The sequence below is a fragment of the Camellia sinensis genome, chromosome 2 (assembly GCF_055761805.1).
Source record: "Camellia sinensis isolate YWXY chromosome 2, ASM5576180v1, whole genome shotgun sequence".
NCBI lineage: Eukaryota > Viridiplantae > Streptophyta > Magnoliopsida > Ericales > Theaceae > Camellia > Camellia sinensis.
The window spans coordinates 34,331,069-34,350,960 of NC_138962.1; the positions used below are offsets into that span (position 1 = coordinate 34,331,069).

General features: G+C 38.6%; 2 protein-coding genes across 2 annotated transcripts; both read right to left on the reverse strand.

Annotated features, from left to right (window-relative positions):
* Positions 1-5,970: 5,970 nt before the first annotated feature.
* Positions 5,971-9,359, reverse strand: LOC114320981 (putative potassium transporter 12). The gene is made up of 2 exons (XM_082913509.1): positions 8,722-9,359; positions 5,971-6,083 (listed from the first exon to the last, which is right to left on the reverse strand). The coding sequence occupies exons 1-2, from the start codon at positions 8,986-8,988 to the stop codon at positions 6,078-6,080; spliced, it is 273 nt and encodes a 90-aa protein (XP_082769635.1). The 5' UTR covers positions 8,989-9,359; the 3' UTR covers positions 5,971-6,077.
* A 2,231-nt stretch (positions 9,360-11,590) lies between these two features.
* Positions 11,591-12,467, reverse strand: LOC114321003 (uncharacterized). The gene has a single exon (XM_028268117.2). It carries the CDS (start codon positions 12,398-12,400, stop codon positions 11,714-11,716), a length of 687 nt encoding a protein of 228 aa, XP_028123918.2. The 5' UTR covers positions 12,401-12,467; the 3' UTR covers positions 11,591-11,713.
* Positions 12,468-19,892: the final 7,425 nt, after the last annotated feature.

Consider the following 19,892-nt stretch of genomic DNA (forward strand, 5'->3'; position numbering starts at 1 on the left):
GGTAGCTTCAATTCCTATATGGCTTTGATTTGGAAAGGGTTCACCTCAACGCCTCGGTTGGTGACCAGAAAACCCAGGAATCTCTCTGAGTCCATGCCGAAGGCACACTTTGACGTATTCAGACGCAGCTTGTGTTGTTTAAGAATGACGAACATCTCTGCTAGGTCGGTCAAGTGGTCGGCCTCACGTTTGCTTTTGACCACCATGTCATCGATGTAAGCCTCCATCGTGTGGTCGAGCAGCGGGGCGAACATCTTGGTCACCATTCTCTGGAAGGTCGCCCCCGGCATTTTTTAAGCCAAAAGGCATGACTTTGTAGCAGAACAATCCCCTCAGTGTTGTGAAAGAGGTAATCTCCCGGTTAGGCTCATACATGGCGATCTGGTGATAACCGTGGTATGCATCCAAGAAACTGAGTCGATTTTATCCGGTTGTAAGGTTCACTAACTGGTCGATTTTGGGCAAAGAAAAACTGTCTTTGGGGCAAGCTCGGTTGACCGTCTTGTAGTCGACGCAGACTCACCATTTCCCATTCTTCTTTGGTACCACGACCGTGTTAGAAACCCACCGAGGGTAATGCACTTCCTGGATTGCCCTGGCTTTAAGCAAGTTTTTGACCTCCTCTGCCACTACCTCGGCGTGATGAAGGGTTGATCTCTGCGTTCTTTGAATAACAAGCCGGGCATCTGGAAAAACATTGAGTTGGTGGCAAATAAAGTTTGGATCGACGTCAGGCATGTCGTTAGGCGTCCATGCAAACACTTTGATATTCACTACAAAGAACTCCACCATCTCCAGCCGTTCTTAGGCGGTCAACCTGGATCCTAACAGAAAGAACTTGTTTGGTTATCTTCGCTGATCCACCACACCTCCACCAAATCTTCAACAGCCTTTTCTTCAGCCCTAGTGCCCACATCATCTAGGACACTTTGATTTTTCGGACGTTCGATCATTTGTACGAAGCCTTTGGCTGCTCGGCTCCCATTCACGGCCACGAAACACTACGTGGCCATGACCTGATCGCCCCAAATCTCTTCAATCACCCCCGTAGCAAAGGGGAACCTTATAACTTGGTGGTAGGTCGATATCATTGCCTGCATGGCATGAAGCCATCTCTTGCCTAGGATCATATTGTATGTGGAGGGCACTTTCAACACCCAGAACTCCACCTGCTTGACCACGGATCCGGCTTTGACCGGTAGGATTATCTTTCCCATGGGCCACTCCGGTTACGAGTTAAAACCAACTAGTGATGAAGTTGCTGGAGCCAAATCTGTATCTCTTAGTTTGAGCTGCTTGAAGGCGTCGTAGTACATGATCTCGACCAAGCTACCTTGGTTGATCAAAATGCGTTTAACGTCAAAGTCCCTGACGCGAAGGGTCAGACTACCAAAGCGTCATTGTGCGGTGTTTGAATCCGCCTAAGTTCTCGATTTGAGAAACTAAGCACATTTTGCTCCTCGGTTCTACCCCTTTTGGTCGTGGGCTAGATAGACAGGACTTCCCTCATATGTTCTACTTTTTTTATCATCCCTCGGAGCTCGCATACCCGCTCTGGCTCGATGATATCATAGATCACATTGACCACTCCTTGGGGTGGTGCTTCTAGGGCGGCCAAACCATTTGACTCAGTCAGAGCATGATGCGCGGCCTTGTTGCCCCGTTCAAGTGACCAGCACAACCAACTCCTTCAAGTGTTGTTTTAAAAGAAAACAGTCCTCCGTACGGTGCCCTCATTTACCATGAAAGGTGCAACAATACCGCAGATTGAAGCCCTTCCGCTCATTGCCCAACTTAGCCAGAAACCAGATATACATCTCGTCGCGGATTTCGCTAAGGATGCGGTAAATTAGGATCTTGAAAACTGTAGTGATGCTTGTTCGAGCGTTCAACTTTCTATTCGTATCTGTCGCAACGTCACGGGGGTAATCAGCACGGTCGTTGCGGCGACCTTTACCTCAGTTACTGCGATCTGCACCACGATCTGACTCTCTTGCATGGTCACTCAGATGGTTTGTCTCTTGTCCGACCGCGTGAACTTTTCCAGCCACCCTTTTGTCCGTTGCCACCGGATTCGCCTTCACGGTGGCCGTGGTTGCATTATTCTCTACGCGGATGTGCTCATTGATGCGGTGCATCAATAGCTCCATGGTAGTCGGTTGGTTCATGGTGAATGAGTCCCTCAGTCTATGTCTGACCGGGAGATCGCGCTTGTATTGGGTGATTGCTAGGTTGGTTGGGCAATCAAGGATCTCATTGAAGGTTTCCTAATATTTGGCGTTGTATGCTTTGAGGGACTCACCCGATTCCATCTTGAAGCTCAGAAGGTGGTCAACCTCCTTTAGTGTTTTGGTGTTAGTTTTGAATCGGGTCACGAATGCTTCCGCCAATTGCTGTCATCTTTCGATAATTTCCTCCAGTAGCCTCTCAAACCACTTCAGGCCCAACTCGCTCAAACTTGACGGGAAAATAAGGCACATGAGAACGTTGTTACGCCTGTATCCAGCCATAACTTTCCGGAAGTGGCTTACGTGCATGTACGGATCGGTTTTACCATCATAGAACGTAAACTTGGGCTGGCAGAAGCCCGCAGAGAGCGGTGCGATCTCTATCTCAAGAGAAAATGGGGTGGCGCTTAGCCTTGCCAAGTCTCTGTCCAAAAGGACAAGTGCAGCTAGCTATGGTGGCAGCATTACAACCTCCTCACTAGTGTGACCTCCACGGGATAATCGCTACAGCGTCGTTACCCTTTGCGCCTCCCGTTGGCATGCCCGTTCTTCTAGGATGTCCCTCAGGTCCTCTGAATAGGCAGAGTAGGAATATCTCGACGTCGTCGACGGATGTGAGGCACGGTAACTACTATTATGTGCGCTAGACTTCTCTGCTGGTGGATTGGAGTCTCCAACCCCATAGTTTCTAGTGATGGAGAGTGAGGGTGTCCGTCGCTGACTCTGGCTACCTGAGCGATGAGGTTGGGTGCACTCACTGTGGTCACTCATTCCAGCAACACCCTTCCCTTTGACCTGTCACTTTAGTGCCTCCATCTCCGCCGCCATCCTTCAAATGATGGCGTCTTGATCTCTCAAGTTATGCTTGAGGCGCTGAGCGTGCGATTCTCTTCGCTGCCGGTGCCCGTCGGGGCTCTGTGAGTGATCAGTACTCCTTGCGCGCTTATCTCGCGCATCTTTGGGGAGTTTTCTAAGAGAGGTCTCCAAACCAGCCATAGTAGGGATGATAGAAAGACCATCTCTTCTCTAGACAGACTTCGGGGTGATACTGTCGATGGCGGACAATAGTACGTCGTCGTTGTTCGCTATGAAAGATGATTGGAAGAGCCTGGAGGACAAGGTTTTGTTTACCGGAAAGAGCTTTCCCATAGACCGCGCCAATTGTACGGGAGCCAAATATTCGACGTTACCCGTACTTCTTGTGTCCAAGCTGCGCTATACTCCGATCGACTTGAGAAAGCTCTCTCCGGTAAGTTACCTGGCGGTGTGCTGTCCGACAGTGTGCTGTCGGAAAACCCCTCTAACGATCAAGTTAGCACACTTAGGGAGAGAGAAAAAGAGAGAGAGAGAGAGACGAAGTGGTAGGTGAGTTCTTATCAGAGGAAGATCTAGACCTAATTTTAGGGGCGCAGCTACATTTATATAGCTTGTGTGTGTGTTTTTGCGTCCACTCACCATTGGATGCGTGGACTTGCTCTTCTCTCCCCTATTCCCACGTGTCAGCACAAATACAACTAAGCACCACCTAACAAAACCGCCAACTGACTTCAACGTGCACGGATAGTGCAATCCCCTTCCTGCAGTCTCGTGGCGCCGCATAGCACTCTTAACCGAGATACGCTCGATACGGAGCCATGCCATCACTCAACAATCGAGCTACTTGTCCGGTTTCTCTAACAACTCTGTACCATGGCTCAACCGAGCTCCTTGGCTACAGTAGAAGCTCAGTTCACCATGCCAGAAAGACTAATCTAGCCCAACTCTGAATAGTGCAGAACTTCCTGGACCGGTCATCCACCATTATTCTCTCCCAACCAGAATAAGACCTCGGTTTAATACACACTTAAGACAGGCCAAGCAAAAACTCCTGATTCTGGCCCAACCAACTCGGCCCAAAGTTTCGGTCATAAACCTCCCTCTCAGGTGTAAATTACACTTTGCACCCTACAGTTTATATTCAATCTCACCTTGATCCCTTATCTTTCAATTATAGTAGTTGAATACCTACATTTATAGTCAAATGCCGATCTTCCCTTGAGTCTAGATTCATTACAAATATTGATGAAAATCATCCACACTAGGCCTACTAATTCGAAGGGAGGGGGACATTGACACTTGATTATAACTCTAAGAGCATCTCCAATGATACATGTCATTTTAGCATTGTCAAAGCCAAAGTTTGGCTAGCTACAGTACCAAAATGCCAAATTATAATAATGTGCAATTTGCTAGTGTCTTGAAAATTTGCTCAAACGAGATAAATTGTCACTACAAGAATTAACACTTTTGCTAACCAAAAAATTGGTCGCTAAAAGCCCATTTTTAGTCGACAAAAGTTATCCGCGACCAATTTTTTTGGTCGCTACTTTGGTCGCCAATTGAGGGTCGGCAAAAGTAATTTGCGACCAAAACTTTTGTTGGTTGGAAAAAGTTGGATTTTGCCGACTAAATTTTTGGTCACTAAATATATCATTACTGCGACTAATCCATTTTGTCGCTAAAACACTTTGGTCGCGAAAAGTGATATTTTTCCGACCAAATATCTTAGTCGCCAATTGTCACATTCCACAACCAAACAGATTAGTTGCCAAAAGTAAAGGAATCGCCGACTAACAATTTAGTCGCCAAAAGGAAAGGAATTGCCGACCAACGATTTTAGTCGCAAAAGTGTAGAATTTGCCGACCAATTTTTTAGTTGCCAAATTTCTTTCTTTTCCTTTTTTTTTTATTTTTAGAACAATCAATTTTTGTTTATAAACCTTCAATCCAAAATCGAACAAAATTCATTTAACCCATCCACAATTAAGGAACAATAACATTTAAAAAGGAAAAAGCTTACGAACAATCATTAACAAATTTCTTTTCTTGTCTTCACTAAATCATCAAATAATAATTGAATTCCATCTACTAGTCTTATATGCAACTGATTCAATTGGGCAGAGTTCAGTTGTAATTTTTACCCCATGGAATGATTGCAATTACACAAAGCAGTTTTCACTGCAGGGAACAGATCTAAATGTGTACTTTCCAAACTGAACAAATTTAAATAGAAAAAGGTCTAATAAATTTAAGGTGGGAAATTTCTTCAAAGCATTATAATTTTGCATCAGGAAGATAGATCATAGAGTGAGGAGCACAAACAACCCTGGAGCAGCATGTCTTTCACACTATCCGCTCCAACTCCCTTGCGTAACTGAGTGTCTGGTTTATTAGTTGCAGAGATGGTATGTCCTTGCAAGGTGAAGATTCTTTTCCCCTATGGAAAATTACAAACCCATTCTTTATCTCCCACTCAGGATGCTCCTGCAAATTGCACATAAAACAATGCTTATCAAGGAGCCCTTAAATTGGACACTAAATATCATTACAAGGCTTCCATGTTGGTGGATTATGGTGGCGTCATTAATGTAATGATAATATGAATGACAAGACACCCATAATGCATCTATTGAAATTTAAAATCCCTATTCCCAAACAGAAATTGAAAATTTAAACTTTAAGGATTTGAAAGTAAAAAACCCTAAAGGAGGAGGGACCACATTGTTTTGAGAACAAGAATTTACTCACTACTGCTCTTGGCAGAAAGAACAACAATATGAAGGAAATGAGCAAACCAAGAATGACTTTCAATTAGATGCTTAGTACTGCCCTTAAACTATAGACCATCAAAGCAGATCTAGCCAGTAATGCATTTTATTGATTAACAATAAGAATAAAAATGAGTTAAGCAGCAGGAAGTTTACCCCTTTGATATACTCAAAAAGTTCTTGGTCGGAAGAGAACATCAATATTTTTTGAGCATCATTAATTGAAAGTGAATCATAGGCCTCTTCACTGCATTCAGATATTTCATCTCTGCAAGAGACAATGAACTACTAAGCACACAAAACTGACCACTTATTCAAAATGAATATGAATTAGAGATGGGATGAACAATAAGAACAAGGTCTTTCAATTGAAGTGACAACCAATAACCCAAGAGTTGAAAACACATGATTACTTTCTGTTCTCATAAGAAGTAATTTTATGTGTGTATAAAATCAAATACATTGTCAGTGTTCCATACAAATTATGTGTACCATCGTCACTACCTTGATATTACGAACAAATGTAGGAAAAGAGAAAAGGAAACACAATAACCAAAACAAATATGCAGACTCACTCACCATAATGTAAATTTTAATGGGAAGTCAAAGTTGCTACCACGTAGATGGCATGCATATAAAAAAGTAGTACTACTTGCATACATGAATTTGATCGGTATTACTATCACACAAAACACATTATTCGAGGTACAAATATTACCTAAACCAGATCAGATGAAGATATTGTTAGTAAGGATGAAGATCAGTTTCATTAAGAAGCCTAAAAATCCATGATTACCAATCCATGATTACCTAGTGGTAAGACCAAATGAGACAAAAATATTAGCTTTTGGAGAAGTGAAAACATACCTTCCCAATTATCGTTGGCTTTGAGCACTACAAAAACATATTTAGCTAAAGGTAGTAGGGAAATTGTGTACATTACTAGTGATAATGCCCCTAACAGATCAACATCCGACTTGATAGGCACCTTGCTAAACACATCAGTAAAGACATATAAAGGGTTTGTGCCCATGTCACCATATACAACATTGAGTGTTTGAAATGCCAGTGCAACAGTTTGCCAAAGGGAAGGATCCTGATTTTGAAGCAATTAAAATTACTTGAACCTGTAGTACTTATAAGACCACATTTCAAATTTGCCCTTTACCTAGGTCAAAACGTGTAGTACTTACAAAGAAACTTGATAGAAGTAATGATATTATGATCACCTAACTTCAGAGTTATGAATGGAGCAAATATCAGTAACTACATATGTAGAAAATAAGCATCTCAAATGATTTTGTTTTAATTATTTTATTTTTTATGACTGGTAAATTGAACCCCTATTTTCATACCCAATCACACTCTTAGTGAAAATCCAATAGCAAGTCTCTCAATGTGATACTACAAGCCTGGCATTGAATCCAGCTTCATCCAGTTGGGGAAGTTACGGGACCATTGTGTAGTCCATCACCACACCACTGCACCAATATATACATAATAACAGATATTCCCTTAAACTTTGAAATTCAACAATGGAACGATAAAACCCAAAATCTTCATTCCAGTCCATGATATAAAGCAAGGAAGTTCAAAATAAACATCACAAATTACAAATAAAATATTTCTAAAATGCCAGAGAGTAAGAATTAAGGAACCTGTGTGTGGAAAGGAAATTGATGTACGAAATATTTTTATTTATTGAATAGCTTCATGAGAACAGCAAGCTTTATGGCATTCAAATTTCCAAATTCACAATTGTGGACATGGAAAATAAATATTTTAAACTAAAGAAGCTAGTGAGTAGAGTATGTTAAGAGATATTACCTGGTACAACATTTTTCTGTATAAAAAAAACACAAAAGAAGAAAGAATGGCTTCTGAAAACCACATCCTGTTAGTAAGCAATTTGCTTGATTCTCCTTGATCGTTGATAGTCATGTTTTCCACGTAATAACATCCATTGTAAAGTTTTCAGTGGAGGTATTTCCTATGAAGTATATTCCCAAGGGTCATGAACTTGTAATTTTGGGCTTGGAAATAAATGACTTGTTGATGTTTAGTGTTTCTTAATCACTATATCTTGTGATTATTGTTCAAAAGTATCCGCCACCCCCAACACAAAGATTGTTTTTGCAAAATTACCATTGCGATTGCATAGAGTAGTTCAATTCTGGCAATTTCAAGTTCAGCCACAAGAAGATCAATATAGTTCCAACATAAAGTGGCATAATGTGGACTGTAATTGGAACTAAAATAGAAGAATAACCAATGCCGCATGCCCTCAAACAGTCGCTTGAATTCATGCTAGCTTAAAAACTCATCTTCTTTAGCATTACTTCGAAACACACTCTTAGGCATGTATTATTATAGTTCTTCTGTTTCTTAGTCAATCACAAGAAAAGAACACAAGAAAAAGTGTACAAATTGCTCCTAGACAATGGAAAGAAAGTGAAATTTGAAATCACTCTGTAACCATTTTGACTTCTTTAGAAGACACTACTAAACCCTTTCAGTTGTCCATTAAACACTTACATCTACAGTGAAAAAGGACTTTTGTATGCCTAAACAAACACATTTGTGCACACAATCATTAGTTGTTACTTTCTTATGTATCAATTTAGGTTAAAATTCCCCAGTTAAAGCAAGGCCCAACTACAGGATCTGAATCATCTCCATCACATCATCAATGGTTGTGAAGAGCAAACTCAACATATCTTTATTTCCAATTCAAAAACAATTGAGAGAGAATTTAAAATTCTAAATGACAACAATTATAGACTGCTAATTTTGAATTTTAATATCAAAATTAGATAAATGATAAAATCGAAAGAAAAACGAAACTATACTAACAAATATACTATTAGAAGAGGAATAGGGTTTTAAATAAGTTGGGCTGTTTTTACCTTGGCATGGTGATCTTGAAAACTAGCAATTTCCATGGCTTCAACATCAAATGAATCAACCCTCTTGAGCTTCTTGACTAACCTTCGCCTGACAGATCCATACCCATCTCTAGATTCTCTACTCTCATTTTCATCAAGCAGTGACCATGGAGAGGACTCAGAGTCCACTTCACTGCCATCAATCCACTGGGCAGAGGCAGATCCATCCCCACCACCAATTCTGCCCACCAACCTAACACTGATCTCCTCAATCCTTTCTTCTTTCATAGCCCCCAAATTCTACAACCTCAGCAACAATCAATCAAGAAATAAACCCAAATGAAATCAATCCACCATGTGTCTGGCACAACCCACTAAACCCTTCACTCTCAGCAATAGTCAATTAAGAAATGGACCAACTATAATCAATCCATCATGTTCTGGCAAAACCCACAAAACCTTCATTCTCAACAATAATCAATCAAGAAATTGACCAAAAATGGAATCAATTCATCATGATCTAGCAAAACTCACAAAACCCTACACCCTAAACAATGATCAATAAAAAATGGACCAAAAATGCAATCAGTCCATCATGTTCTGGAGAAGGAAAAAGATGACAAACCTCTTCAAAATTTTTATATCAGAGCTCAAATCCCTCTCTCTGTACTAAAATTCGCCGCATTATATATATATATAGAGAGAGAAAGAGAGAGAGAGACTGAGGGCAACGGCTAGAGAGGGAGAGAGCGAGAAGCAGAGAGAGAGAGAGAGACAGACAGACAGACCGAGAGTGAGAGAGAACCTGTGAGGATGCGGCGGTGGCGCTAGCAGTGGCGTGCAACATTGGTCTGAGATGAGGTAAGATTGGGTGAGGATCTTCTAGAAATGAGGAGTCCATTAGACAGAGGGCGATGGCGATTTGCGGCGATGGCGATGTGCGACGGACGTAAGCAATGGTGGTGAGGGACTTCGGTGAGCTACATAGAGTGGGCACCGATTGAGAGAGAGAACACAGAGAGAGGGAGAGGGCAGACCAACATAGACACAGAGAGCGGGCTAGAGACAGAAGAGATTAGGGGCTTTTTTTTTTTTTTTTTCTATTTTCCTGGCACAAAACGACGTCGTTTTACAAATGGCGACCAAATTTTTTTGTCGCAAAAAAAATTCAATTCCTGCCTCTACGTTTCAAATTTTCCTCCCAAACTTTTGGCGACCAAAAGACCAGATTAGTCGCAAAAAAGGTACTTTCGCCGACAAACTTCTTTAGTCGCCAAATCTTAATCAACGGCGGCTAAAATATTTGTTGCTGAAAATACTCATTTCGCGACTAATTTTTTTTGGTCAGCAAAATGTGACATTCCGCGACCAAATTTGTAGTTGGTCGCCAAAAGCATACCACTTTCTGCGACCAATTCATTTTTGGTCGCCAAAATATGACCTTCTACGACCAACTCATATTTGGTCGCCAAAAATAATGATCATTCACGACTAATTAATATTTGGTCGCCAAAAGGTAACTTTTCACTACCAACTTTTATTTTGGTCGCAGAAAGTGGTCACTAAAAGTGCAGATTCTTGTAGTGTGTGGAAGATTTTTTATTTTATTTTTTCTACTTGTGATTAGAATAATGTTATATGTACCAATTAATGTAATAATAGATGATGTGACATAATTTTAGAGATTTTGGATATTTGTAATTTGTATAATAGGTGGGGTCAGTAACACTAATAATGGCATAACACTAGTTGGTATATTAGTGTGTATATTAATTGGTATATGTAATACCACCGTTGTGATTAATTAGAGACTTCTATTCAATACTTCAATTTTAATTTATATGACCTGACCAATATATATATATATATATATGGGCTGCTTGGAAAGAAAAATACATAAATTATGTAAAGGATCTGTTTACACCTGGTATAATAGTTATCTCTCAGGAACTTTTTTTGTACATATCATCTCTTGCAAATGGCACCATTGGATTACATTACTCTTTTTTGTGACCTTTATGTTTGTTAGATTTCAAGTTGATTGGAAATCAAGACCTCTTCCATTCATATAGCTTTCAAATTTAGAGTTTACTATACATTAAAAGTCAAGTGTATGTATACTGACATATGCTATATTTAATGCTTGGTTGAATTGGTACATTTATCTTGCGGTCACTAAAGAGCTGACCTACATCTTCCTTGCTGGCTCTGCAATGTAGTTTTTTTTATTGTAATTGTATAATACTCATATTCTATTACATTTCTGTTACATCAAACCCAGTTTTCATGGATTTCTCTCGGTAGATGCTTTTAGCTGGTAATGAATGACCTTACTTGCTGCCATCTGCTATTTTGTTTTTTCCTTTTTGGGTTTTTTGCTAGAAGAGTTTGAATATGAATTTTTGTGGATTTTTTCATTGTGTTGTGTCATTGAATCCAGTATTATTAGTGCCCGTTGGGTTGTTTCCAAAATTGTGAATCAAGCCATATTAGAATTGACTTATTCATGTGTTTGGTTGTAAACTGAAACAACAAAAAAATCTAGATAATTCATATGTTTGCTTCCTTAACCCCTTTTATTTTGTATGCCGCTCTGAAACCATGAAGTTGAAGTTTCCTCTGTATTACTATTAGCTGTTTGAAATAAATTGAATGCTCATGTTTCATTATATATATATTTGTTTAAAATAACTTTTAGCTATAGACTCTGATATTGGTAGAAATCATGAATGTGATAAACTGATACTCTGATGCTCTCTCTATTACTGAGTTTTTGCTTTTATAGCTTAGAAAATTATGTCCCTAATGCTAATCACTGCGAGTTGTATAAGAATAAGATGACAAAAACATGCAAAAAGAAACAATCTGCAATTAGCTAGAGTAATCTGGATGATACTTAAAACTTTTTTTTATTCAGACAATTTATTCATTAGTTATTACAGAAAATCAGTTGTACGTATACTTTTTATTGTTTATTCATACATATGACTCATATGCCCATGATAGAACATGTCTAGTTGTTATACTTGGCCTTGTAATCACTCCAGAGTTGATCAACTGTCTTGCCCAGCAGCTGAACAAAGTAGTCAGCACTATAACCGTTTCTTATCTTCTTGTTAAGTTCTGCCACAAACCCATTTTTCAGACTATCACAATAGTCCAGGAATCGGGCTGTAACATCGTAACCTTGGTCCCACCGGTCTCCCTGCCCAGGTTGCACCCAGTGACTTGGTGCATATCCAGCCTTCAACCTCACATAATCTGCAACACCTTCTATGAGTCCTCCAGGGGCAGCGGTTTGGGGTCTCCCGTCCCACTGCCACACGTGCGTCATCTCATGATACACCACCCCGGTGATCTCAGTTTTAACATCTCCTGAGTAGCTTTGTATGTAATTCGCGCTAACGTGGATCTCATTGTTGCTCGTGTAGGCGACACCATCCATGCTGTCGATGAACAGGCTCACTTGAGCAACGTTCTTTCTGTCTGCGTCGGTGTTCTCCTGGAAGGTGTTCCATATGAAATTCGTGGCGGAGATTAGTGTTTGCTTGGTGTAATCGAGCCCGATTTCATTTGTGAACCGGATTCCTCCGGGGGTAGTTGGAACGTTGTTGGTGACACTGAACTCAACTGCATGTGTTTCTTGCATGGTGGCTGCTAGAATCACTAGAAAAGAAAGGAACAACATCATATTAGACATGACTCTATATTGTTCTCTATTTTTTTTGTTGTAGTCTGGCTTTGCACTATTAGATGATTTATATAGAGATCCGAGGCCTCTGATTAGCTGGTAAGAATAGTTTTTGTTTTTTGTTTGGTGTAAATTGCACTTTGCACCCTACTCTTTACATTTAATCCCATTTTCAACTCTCACCTTTCAATTATAACAGTCAAATTCTTACATTTATAGTCAAATGCTAATGTTATAGCTGAATTCTAGATCCATTACAAATATTGACATTGGCACTTGACTACAAACGTAGGGATTTAATTACTACAATTGAAAAGTGGGGCATAATGAGATTGGTGTAAAATGAGGGGTGCGAAGTGTAATTCTTTTTAGTCTTTCATTCTTTTTCTTTTCTTTTCTCTCCTACCAAACATGACATAAAGGTGGACCAGCTGGTCTTTGTACTATAAATTAATCTGGTCATAAGGATTAGGTTAGGCCATTTGTTTGTGGAAAAATTAAACAAAGAGCAACAAAGCGAAAGTTCATGTTTGACACATTGATGGTGGACGGTTGCACACGGAGGACAACACTTTGGACTTGTAACTTTTTCCAACTCGGCAAATAGGGACTCAGAAATAATCAGTAATGTTAAAAGAAAATTTATTTAAAAATTTAATTTACCGTATGGATTCATTTCAAATGTAGGTTCTACTGTACAAAAATTGAATATGAAAGTGCAAATGTATCCAGAGTTAAGAATGGGTTTTCCATTCTCTTCTTTTTCTTTTTTGTCCTTCCAAACATGGCATAAAGGTGGACCAATGGGTCTTTGTTCTAGAAATTAAACTGGCTACAAGGATTAAGTTAAAAATAGAAAAAAACAGAAAACAAAAATTGCAATGGAATATGCTTTATATAAGGAAGACCTTGACTTGGACTTTTTGCCGACATGCCAAACGGGCCTCTAGAAATAATTTGCGACCGTTCAATAAGTCCGCACCCCAATATTGAGAAATTTGATCACATTTTACTGGGTACACGTACAACTGCATCCATATTGGAGGTGATTAAATGTGAGAAATATTTTGAGTACAACTTGGGTACATAATATTCAATGATAGGTGTGTTTTGAATATTTTTGGAAGTATATCAAGACATAATATAATTTTTAAAAAATTATCAGGGTATTGAAACAATTAAATTGTTCCTATTTTTATTTTTTTTAAATATAGAGAATTTTTACAATTATCAAAAATATAAAATACTTTGGTTTTTATTACCATTATGAAAATACTTTAATTTTTTTTTTTTTTTGCATTTGAATTTTTAATTTATATATATACTATGAATTATAAAAAAATATAGACGTATCGGACCATACCTCTATCCTCTTATTTATTTATCTATTTATTTTAAAAATTTTACAGTATTATAAGGTATCAAACACATCCCTTTCAGCACGGGGTTTCGTAGGGAATTGATCATAAGATGTTATGAGCCGTGCGAAAACATAAGTTCAGAACACACGTAATCGTGTACCTGTCTAAACAAGTTTTTGATGGGATTTTTTTATTTAGGAGTGTTTTAATTCAAGAAATTTATGAAGGAATTTTTTAATTTATTTAGTTTCATGTATGCATGTTTTTATTCTATAAAATTCTTTTTCTTGATTTACACTATTTTCTTAAACATTTATACCCTTATATTTAATTTTGATACTCTTATAAATATTTTTGAACAGTTAGCAATTTTATGATGTAAACATTCATATTTTAAAATTCACATTGGTAGGAATGTAAAATTAGCCTGTGGACGGCCTGAAACCTGCCTGCGAACCGGGGCGGGCCCGGCCTGTTGACAATGTGAATATTCACATTGACATTTTTTTTTTTTTTTTTGTTACAGGAAAATCCTCTCTACCCTCCCGCAGGTCCAAGGCAGCGCCCCTTGCAGAAATCACCAAGGTGTCCTGTTAGCCGTTCCGAGCGAGGAGACTATAACCTGGGAACTTGCCCCGACCTCCCAAGATAAGCACCGCTTAAGTTAGGACTTGCACAGCGAGGGAGCATTGAACCCACACCAAGTGCTGACTAGACAACTTGAGGTCCAACCTCCTAACCAGCAGTGCTTCACCCAAGAGATTGGCCCAAGGGGGGAATTGAACTTGTGACCTTGGGGCTTAAACCCCAAGGCCTTACCACAATGCTATAACCCCTTGGGTTCACATTGACATGTTAACATTCACATTAATAAGAGTGTAAAATTGGCAAGCGTCCCGTGGCGGCGCAAAACCCGTCGGCGGCCCGGGGCAGGCCCGGTCCGACCCGTTGACAATGTGAATATTTACATTGAAATGTTAACATTCACATTGATAAGAGTATAAAATTGGCCCGCGGCCCGGGTGAGCCCGGCCCAGCCCGTTGACAATGTGAATATTCACATTGATATGTTAACATTCACATTGATAGGAGTGTAAAATTAGTCCGCGCCCCGTGGCTGCCCGAAACCTGCCCACGGCCTGTGGGCAACTCAGGGCGAGCCCGGCCCAGCCTATTAACAATGTGAATATTCACATTGATATGTTAACATTCACATTCATAAGAGTATAAAATTGGTCAGCGGCCCAGGGCGAGCTCGACCCGGCCCGTTGACAATGTGAATATTCACATTAACATGTTAACATTCACATTGATAAGAATGCAAAATTGGCCCGCCGCTCGAAACCGTCCCGTAGCCCGTGGGCTGCCCGGCGCGGGCCCGGCCCGGCCCTTTGACAATGTGAATATTCATATTAACATATTAACATTCACGTTGATAGGAGTGTAAAATTGACCCGCTGCCCTTAGGCGGCCCGAAACCAGCCTGCGAGCTCGGTCCGGCCCGTTTACAATGTAAATATTCAAATTGACATGTTAACATTCACATTGATAGGAATGTAAAATTGGCCCGCGGCCCGAGGCCTGCCTATTGCTCGGGGCGGGGCGGGGCGGGCTGTAAATATTCATATTTTAACATTCACATTAGTAAGAATGTAAAATTTGCCCGTGACCCATGGGCAGTCCGAAGCTCGCCCCCGAGCCGGGGAGGGCCCGATCCATTGACAATGTAAATATTCACATTAACATGTTAACATTCATATTGATAGAAGTGTAAAATTGGCCCGCGGCCCGTGGGAGGCCCGAAACCCGCCCGCGGCCTGTGGACTACCCGGGGCGGGCCCAGCTTGGCCTGTTGACAATGTGAATATTTACATTAACATATTAACATTCACGTTGATAGGAGTATAAAATTGACCCGCGGCCCGTAGGCTGCTCGAAACCCGCTCGTGGGCCCGGCCCGACCCGATCCGTTTACAATGTGAATATTTACATTGACATGTTAACATTCACATTGATAGGAGTGTAAAATTGGCCCGCGGCCCGTGAACGGCCCGAAACCCGCCCGCGAGCCCTGCCCGACCCATTTACAATGTGAATATTCACATTGACATGTTAACATTCACATTGATAGGAGTGTAAAATTGGCCCGCGGCCCGTGGACGGCTCGAAGCCAGCCCGTTGCCCGGGACGGGGCGGGCTGTAAATATTTATATTTTAACATTCACATTGGTAAGAATGTAATTGGCCCGTGGCCCGTAGGCGGTCCGAAGCTCTCCCTAGGCCGGGGCGGGCCCGGTCCGTTGACAATGTGAATGTTCACATTGACATATTAACATTCATATTGATAGAAGTGTAAAATTGGCCCGCGGCCCGTGGGCTGCCCAAGGCATGCCCGGCCTGGCCTGTTGACAATGTGAATATATACATTAACATATTAACATTCACGTTGATAGGAGTGCAAAATTGACTCGCGGCCCGTAGGCGGCCTGAAACCGGCACGCGGGCCCGGCCCGGCCCGTTTACAATGTGAATATTTATATTGACATGTTAACATTAGCATTGATAGAAGTGTAAAATTGGCCCGCGGCCCGGAGCGGGTTCGACTTATTGACAATGTGAATATTCACATTGACATGTTAATATGTACATTAATAGGAGTGTAAAATTGGCCCGCGGCCCGGGACAAGCTCGTTTGGGCCTAAGCCCAGCCCAAGAAGTTGGGCTAGGACCTGGGCCATCACTTTGAAGCTTGGCCCGCATGAAGCCCATTTAAGGCTCGGCTTGAGGCCCAGTCCGCCGGAGGCCCGGTGTCTTTTTTGTGGAAAATAATAAAATTTTGGGAGAAAAAATTAAAAAGAACTAAAAAAATGGTGAGGCTCACCCAAGCTCGACCCAAGCCCAAGTCTAGGCCCAAGCCCCTTGGCTCGACCCACCGGGGCACCCAAAGCCTGAATACCTTTGTGCCAGGAATAGGGCCTAGGCCTAATTTTTTTGCTCGTGGGCTGGTCCAGCCCGACCCGAATTTTGGCAAGCACCCACGAGGCTTTACATGGGTTGGTCCCGTCCCGGACTGGGCCGAGCCCCTACACATTGATGATATGAACATTCACATTGACGATGTGAACATTTACATTGACAGTGTGAACATGCACATTGACGATGTGAACATTCACATTAGGGGTATTTTGGTAATTATGTCACCCATAGGACTTATTGAAACATAAGAAAATAATGTGGACTAAATGGAACATAAGTAGATGAAAAGGGTATTTTGGTCTTCTTACCTCAAATATGGACATTCACATTGACGGTGTGAACATTCACATTGACGGTATGAACACTCACATTGACGATGTGAACATTCACATTAGGAGTATTTTGGTAATTATGTCACCCATAGGACTCATTGAAACATAAGAAAATAATGTGGACTAAATGGAACATAAGTAGATGAAAAGGATATTTTGGTCTTCTTACCTCAAATAGGACCTAATAAAATAGTCAAAAAGAATATGAATTAGATAAAATAAAACTCTTAAAAAAAAAATTTATCAAAAAAAACTCCCGTTTTTTATTTGTCCATTGTATTTCTTCTTTTTCAACCCATATAATAAACATTTAATTCCTGTCATTATCCGAGTAAACAATGTACAAATAAAGTGACAAAAAAATTAATATCATATCATGTCCTATCATGTATATATATATATATATATAGGTCATATATTTTAAAGACTTATTTTTAAAAAAAAAAATCATTTCTGAATGCATTTTTCGTTTACATAAACTTTCGCACAAATTTAATTTCAATTATAATAATCAATTTTATATGAATTTTATTTGAGAAATATTTATTATATATATATAATTATAATTTAATTATTATGACATATATAATTTATTTTAAATTTTATATACTTATATACAATATGTATGACTAATTCAAAAAGAATATTAAAGAAAAAAATCAATATTCTACTTAGTTAATTTATGTATTTTTTTCTCAATCCAATCATAACATATTTATATTTAATCTTTTAAATAAATTTTGTGTAGTTCTATTTCTATATATTTATTATCCAAATAAAAATAAAAATAAATATTTAGAATCACTTTTAATTTTATATTACTAATTCTCTTTATAATTTAACTATTATTTTCTAGAAAAATTAGTCTAAGGTTATTTTTCTATTTTTAATAATAGAAGAGATTCACAATATTATTTTATGATGTCTAAGGTTCTTTAACCCCACACCCATATATCACAGAGAAATTTGAGAAGAAACCAAAGGGCTTCAAAAACTATCTCCGAGAGATCTGAGCTTTGGTCTCTCTTTCTCTCTCTTCTCTTTCTCTCCTACATTAATGGCGTCTGCGTTGATACCCAACGGTGATTTCTCCGCCGCCGTCAACCACCTATGTTGCTTCTATCTACAGTAAGGTTCAGAACAACTGTCTCGATCACTTTCTTCCTTCCCCTTCTGTTCTCAAAAGTTCTTTCAAGGTCGTCTATGGTCCCCGTAGCTCTGTCACGAGCAATCCAGGTTTCACTTGTATTTCTAGATTTGATTAAACCATTGTTCAATCTCTGATTTCTTCTCTCTCTCTCTAGATTTGTGCTCTCTCTTCTCTTTTTGCTACATTAATGGCGTCAGAGCTTTGATTTGATCTGAGCTTTGTTCGATCTCTGATTTCTTCTTTTTTCTGGTAATCTGAATGGTAAATCAAAAATCCAAGTCCGAAACTTGAATCATTCATGTACTGTGCGTTTTACAATGACCTTGATTGTTTACTTGAGAATATTTGATAAAAGCATTTTCCAATCTCTGTTTTCCTTATGTTTCTGGTAATTTTCAAAATTTCAATTTTCTTTAGTTTGGAGAGAATTTCTCTGGAATTAGAAAATTCTTTGGATAGAATTTTCTCTGGATTGATTTGAGGGACCTTAGACATTATGAAAATATTAGATGTCTTTTATGCTATAAAATCTTAATACTAGTGACTCTAAAAAAAAATTCCCTTATTTTAAATATCAAAATGAGAGTTTGTTTTATATCGTATAATTTAGTATATATCATACAAAATCATTATATGATAATTACGCTTTTATAGCACTATAAAACTAAAATTATCAAAATTAACAAATAATTTAACTAAATTTATTATTTATAAATATTCAAGGAACACTTTTATAGAACGATATGGCTTAGATTATTAAAATAAATAACTTAAATTTAAAAATTATTTTTTATTAAAATTAATATTATTCTTTTGTAATACATATCATAATATAAAATATCATTACATTAATTAAAATTAACGCCATTGTGATTTTATGTTAGACATCATATTTCTAGAAGTAATGTACATAAACGTGTAGCGTCCAATTTGATATTGATTAATTAAAATAATGGTACTCAATATTTTTTGGTTAAGTTTTAGAAGATAAATTGACAAATGCCAAATGATAAATAGTATGGAGTATTATTTTGAAGAATAATGATTCATAAAAAATGATTGTGTATATTTAAAGTACCTATTGATGTTTCTTGAATAATTTTTAAATAATTTTTTTGAATTTATAGTATTACTAATAATGCACCTTCATGAGCTCTGCCAAAAAAGTTATGCAAAAATAATTTGACAGGAATAAAATATTTACGGTTATTATGATGTGTCACATAATTAATCAGAACCCTTTTGAGAACTGAAACTATTAAGTTTATAGAAATTTTGTGCCTGATTTCCTTTGAGGACACTGTTTATTATTTGAATTTGTAATTTTTTATGCATTAATGTGAATAGCTCTTATGATCTTATTATATAAATATAAATCCTATCTTTGAATCAACCCGCTTTAAGCACTTTTTTCGTGTAATAAAATAGTTAAATATTGTCATATAAAAATATTATAATAAATCATAATCAAACACTACTTTAAATATAATTAAAGACTCGATGCACCACTTTAGATATAACCAAAAATATAAGAAATTAGCAAAGAGCTTTTCGATTAATAATAATAAAAATACACAATGAGTTAAAATTAAGTCACATGTATATTATAGAATTTTTTGTTGTTTATTTATTCAAATTTTTTTTTTTTTTTTTTTTTTTGGATGCGAGTATAATTTATGATT